The 5,850-nt window shown below is 54.4% G+C and overlaps 1 protein-coding gene across 2 annotated transcripts in view; it reads left to right on the top strand.

Annotated features, from left to right (window-relative positions):
• Positions 1–5,850, top strand: part of TPRG1 (tumor protein p63 regulated 1) — a 42,874-nt gene that overhangs the window by 1,316 nt on the left and 35,708 nt on the right. For both annotated transcript variants that reach the window (XM_044456255.1, XM_044456254.1), the window contains exons 2-3: positions 4,867–5,076; positions 5,446–5,537. In XM_044456255.1, coding sequence (XP_044312190.1) covers positions 4,867–5,076; positions 5,446–5,537 — 302 coding nt within the window. The remainder of the gene's footprint in view (positions 1–4,866; positions 5,077–5,445; positions 5,538–5,850) is intronic.

Genomic DNA, 5,850 nt, shown 5'->3' with positions numbered 1-5,850 from the left:
TGGCTTCTAGATCAAGAGAGGTATTACTGCCACTCTACACGACTCTGGTGCGCCTGCAACTGGAGTATTGCACTCAGTTTTGGGCCCCTCATTACAGGAAGGATATAGCCAGGTTAGAGTCAGTGCAGCGTAGGGCCACAAGGTTGGTGGCCGGTTTGCAGGGGAAGCCGCATGAGGTGAGACTGAGGGAACTGGGTCTCTTCAGCCTGGAGAAGAGGAGACTCAGAGGGGATATGTTGGCGACATACAGGTATGTGAGGGGGTGCCACATGGAGGTGGGCAGAGACCGGTTCTCCCCTGCAGAGGAAGGCAGGACGGACTCCAGTGGAGCAAAGCTCAGGGAGCCAAGCTTCAATTTGGATGCCAGGAAGCACTTCCTGATGGTTAGGACCCTGAGGGTGGTGGTGGCGAATGTATGGCGCGAGTGCCACAGCAGGCATGCAGAGCCCTCTATGCCAGGTCGCCCCACATCACCCCAGCAGTTCAGCATCAGATGGCAGCGCACAGAGGGGCCATGCACAAGCTCGGAAAGGAGTACAGGTGCCAGGAGATGATGTCACAAGCCACGATTCATTAGCCGTGACTCATCCGAGCTTTCGTATGGCCAGTCACTGTGCTGTCAAGGATATATATATATTTGCTTGGACTGGCTGTAAGGTGTTTTTTCTAAACTAAAACTTCAGTTTTCAGGTTTTATACCAGTGTTGACAGTTTGCGATAAATAAGTGTGTTCTGGTTCCCAATTTGGGCACTCGGTCTATAAAAGATTCACCAGCACTGGGTTAGGGTTAGAAAAACGAGGTGTCCTGGCATGGTTTGGATGGTTGGAATGTGTTCAGAATGGGCAGAAACGATGAGCTGTCCAGAAAAAGCCACTCAAGCAAAGATTTGTCAGAATCGCCCTCTTTTCCATGGAACTTTAGCCCCATATTAGGGTTAGGGGTGTGCACCAGGGTAGGGTTAGGGTTAGAAAAATGAGGTGTCCTGGCATGGTTTGGATGGTTGGAATGTGTTCAGAATGGGCAGAAATGATGAGCTGTCCAGAAAAAGCCACTCAAGCAAGGATTTTTCAGAATAGCCCGCGATTCAATGGACCTGTAACCCCATATTAGGCTTAGGGGTGTGCACCAGGGTAGGGTTAGGGTTTGAAAAACGAGGTGTCCTGGCACGATTTTGATGGTTGGAATGTTTATAGGATGGGCAGAAATGTTGAGCTGTGCAGGAAAAGCTACTCAAGGAAGGCTTTTTCTAAATCACCCCTTTCAATGGTATTTTACCCCTATAAAGTGGTACCTTGGCTCACGAATGCCTGTTTGCAACCAAATTGGGTTGTGAACAAAAATTTCATAAAATTTTTGACTCAGGTTGCAAACTCCACATTGGGTGGCGACTGCGATCGTGGCCATCTCCCCAGCCCCCCGAGTGGGGAGACGGGCACGATCATGCTGGGTGCGTGGGGGAGATGGCCGAGATCACGCCCGTCTTTCCTGCACAAGCGCAGCCGCGATCTCGGCCATCTCTGCCCCCAGCATGATCGTGCCCGTCTCCCCACTGAGTGCGACCTGCATTCATGCCCATCTCTCCCCCCCAGCGTGCCAACATTTGCGCCTGTCTCAACCCCCCCAGTGCACCCACAATCGCACCCGTCTCCCTCCCCCAGCACCCCCATGATCGCGCCTGTCTCCCCCCACCCCCAGCATGCCGGGATGAAGGGTGTGTGTAGGAATGACGAGCGCGATCTCGGTCATGCTGGGGGGGTGGGGGGGTGGCCAGGATCTTTATTTTTCTTTGTCACTTTGCTTCACATTTTTCTGATTAAAAAAAATGGGTACAGAACAGATTAACCTTCTTTACATCGAACCTTATGGTGAAATTTAACTTGGCTCACAAGCAATTTGGGTCACAACCAGAGTCCTGGAATGGATTAAGTTCGTGAGCCAAGATACCGCTGTATTAGGGTTAGGGGAGTGCACCAGGGTAGGGTCAGGCCAGTGGTGGTGAACCTGTGGCACGTGGGCCCCCGCAGGCACGCAGAGCCCTCTCTGTCGGCACGCGAGCCAAGCCACCCCAGCACCGCCCCGGCAGCCGAGCATCGGATAACAGTGCGCATAGGGGCCACGCGCATGCTCGGAAAGGAGTATCGGCGCCAGGCAATGATGTCATAAGCCACGACTTGTTAGACGTGACTCGTCTGAGCCTTCGCATGGCCAGTCAGTGCGCTGCCAAGGATATATATATATATATACTTGCTTGGACTGGCTGTGTGTTGCTTTTCTAAACTAAAACCTCAGTTTTCAGGTTTTATTGCAGTGTTGGCACTCTACGATAAATAACTGGGTTTTGGGTTGCAGTCTCTGAAAGGTTTACCGTCACTGGTTCTGGGGGTTTTCCTCTCCACCAGGAAGAGGCCGTCTGTTTGGCGGATGGCTCTGAATTGCCCTTCCGGACCAAGCCTCCCTGACTCCTGCTGCAAGCATTTCCCCACAGCTTGGAGGGAGAAGGAAAGTGTGGTGGTGTGGCAGATGGGCCAGACTCCCTGCTACTCAGTTGTGTTGCTGGGACCCACCTGGGCCCACGGCCCCACGGGCCATTCACCTTCCCCCACACTTCCCTGTTGCCTCTGAGTTTAGCTGCGATTCTCCTAGCAACATTAACTGTTTTGTTAATTTTCCTAGCAACATTAACTGTTTTGTGCTGTAATGCAAAGCGTTTTGGGAAAACTTAATCTTGACTAGGCTGTTAACACACTTACAACACAAGAACCCACATTTCAGGATTGAATGAGGGTTGTTGAACCATGAGTTGCTATTGAAATATAGGTTACCTCATTTGTTTGTTCCCAGCAGAGATGATAAACCATGGCGAACAAACCACAGTTTACAGCTCAGCAACAAACCATCATGGGTTGTTCATGGTTAAACAAGCCTTGGTTATCCAACCCATGGGTGGGGATTCTTGTGTTGTATGAACCCAGTCATTAGCTCTGGTGGGGATGACATTTGCTACAACCGTGTGATGACATTCAAAAAAAGGTTTCTTCCCAGTTCAGGGAGCAGGAACTCCTGGACAATCTTAAGGTGATGATATTTAAGATTGGGACGAAACCCGGTGGATTCCACCCCTCTAGCATCCATCCCTTTTTCTGTGGGAGCGTCAGAAAAGAGAAAGAGAGAGAGAGAGAGAGGGAAGTCCATGCCACCTCAGAGTCTTCTGCCGAAGTCCAGGCTGCTAATCGCTTCCCTGCCTCTGTTGGCTCGGTGTCCCATGACCATCATCGGCTGGTCCTGATAAGTGGGTTGTTACGGAGCACACACCCACAAGTGCAAACACTGCTGTGGATCAGCACAGCGCAAGAACACTTCACGGAGGGTTCCCTTCTCCGGGAACCCTCCGTGAAGGATATTAGGAGGGTGAGAACCCGGAGGAGGGCCTTCTCTGCGGTGGCGCCCCGTCTATGGAATGTGATCCCCAGAGATGTCCATCTGGCGCCGTCGTTATTTGTCTTTTGGCGCCAGGCCAAGACCATTTTATTCAAATGTTATTTTAATTGTTAATGTTATTTCTTGATTTTAAATTGCCAGGATGTCTTCATTATTTTTTGTATCTATATGTTGGCATTTATTTATGATTGGAAGCAGCCCCGAGGCTTATGCGAAGGGGGCGGCATATGAGTTGTTTAATGAATGAAAGAAAGAAAGAAAGAAAGAAAGAAAGAAAGAAAGAAAGAAAGAACACAAGAAGAGCTGAATCGACCCCGCATGGGCCTTCGAGGTGTTGTCTCCGTGGTGATTCTGCTGAGGAATCTCTGCGGTTTTGATCATCTGGTCTTGTGGACTCTGCCCTCCCGGTGCAGACAGCAGAACCCTCCCCAGGGCGCCCTTCCCTGCCCCTCCTGTCCACCCGGTCCCTAGAGAGGTGCGCCCCCCGCTCTCTCCGCTCCCCCCGGCTCCTGCAATGCCCAGCACAGCCGGCCTCGCCTTTCCGGCCAGGCCCCCGGCTGTCCCTCCTTGGCTCGGAGGGCGGTGTGCGCCATTCCCATTCCGGCCGCTTGTGAGGATGCGTAACATGGCGCCCTGCGGGCCGTCCGGGGCTGCGGCCTTGCCGTGGGCTGACGCTCCCGCCTGAGGTGGAAAAGCTGGAAGAGGCCTCCGTCCCCTTTTGTCAATATTGTTGTCACGGAGCGACTCAGAATGAGGCAGAGCGGAAAGGAAAGGAAAGTCAACAACCATTTAGCAGAAGTCATGCGTGCGAGCCATGCGGAGGGGCGGTCAGGCACTCTTCTGAACTGGTCCGCTGGGGGGAGGTGTTTGCATACTGGTCTGAATGGCTTCTGCCTCCCCACTGACCCCCTGCTCCGTCGGGAACCGCATGGCTTTTCTTCCTTTCTGAGCAGACGTCGGGCTCACCTCTTAGATATTTCAGAAAACGAAGACAAAGCGCTGCATTTTGCAAGCCAGGCCAGTCCCGCGTCTCACTTCTACAAGCAGAGCGGCAAGGGTTCCCGAATGCCTTATTCTGAAAGAGAAAACTGGAAGAGGCAAAATGCGGCCAGGGCTAGGAAAAAGCGCGGCTGAAAGACGGGAGCAGCGAGAGCTGGGCTGGCCCCTTCCTCGTGTCGCCTCTGCTGGATCGCTCACGGGTGGAAAGCCGGCAGCTGGAGGTCTCAGGGTGAACCTTTTGCCGGGGTGGGTATGGCCAAAGCGCACACAGGTGCCCCCATTCGTACTGGTGCGCACGTTCAAGACACCCTCGCATAGCATACAAATTCCGTCAGTCCAACATGAAGCACAGCAATAGACGGTCTACACAGGAGGAGGCCAGGGAGCCCCTGGCTGACGCTCCGGACTGTTTTCACTTGGCTTTAAGGCTGCCGAAATGTCAGCTGCTGGAAACGCCCAGGAGTTCCAGACTGCAGAGATGCAGAATCAGCCGGAAGAGAAGGGCCCAGGGAACCGTGGTGCGGAGCCTCCTGCGGACCCGATCCTCGCCGGCGCTCCATCCCCTGCTTCCAAGAGCGTCCTCTACCCACGACCGCACGAGGACCTGCATGACTCCAGGAAGTATTTTGTCTCGCGGGTGAGTCAAGCGCACGAAGACCCCCAGTATCTCCCGCCGGGGGCTCCCCACCCTTTCTGGCTTGCAAAATCTCCTCTGGGCCTGGGGGCATCGGCCCGTGCTCTTCGCAGCCCCTCCGGGGATTCTGGGCCTGCAAAAGGGCAGCCGCAGGGCTTCAGCAGGGGCCACGATACAGGGTCCCAGAGGGTCCTGGGGGGACAGAAGCAGCACTTCAGGCCCGAAGCCCTGGGCCACGCCTGCCCCTTTTGGCAGCCGCCTTTTCCGAGGGGAAAGAAAGGGGGCGCAGGCTGGTTTCCAGAAAAGGGGGGACGCGTGTGTGGCTGGCTTTTGTGCTCTTTTCCTAAGCTTGCCTTCCCTGTCTCTTTTCAGCCTGGCGCTTTTGACCAAGCCATGGATGATCTGGAGGCCCACGTGGTGGCGAACATGGGGGAGAAGGCCCACAGCTTCTGGCTGCTGACTGAGTAAGTGCCTCTGGGAATCTCTTGCCCAACATTTCCCAGCCAAAGCGTTTAAATTTCTGCAGAGTTTTGCCTCCTGCCTCTGGCGTCACCCCCCACCCGACAAGCCCAGTCGGACCATGAAAGGTGACCATTGCTGGTGCTTCGTCTTTGACCAGCAACATTTAGCTTTGCAGCTTGGCCACCATATCGCGTGGAGACCCCCCCCCCCCGCCAACCCCCCCTGGGCATGGTGCTCGGAGCGGCTGAGCTTGCTGGCTCACCGTGGCAAAGGCAGCTGCAAGGCTGCTTCCAAGCCCCCCCCCCCCCCCCCCCC

The sequence above is a fragment of the Varanus komodoensis genome, unplaced genomic scaffold, assembly GCF_004798865.1.
Source record: "Varanus komodoensis strain SLA01 unplaced genomic scaffold, ASM479886v1 scaffold82, whole genome shotgun sequence".
Lineage (NCBI taxonomy): Eukaryota > Metazoa > Chordata > Lepidosauria > Squamata > Varanidae > Varanus > Varanus komodoensis.
This window is presented reverse-complemented; position numbering and strand designations above follow the sequence as displayed.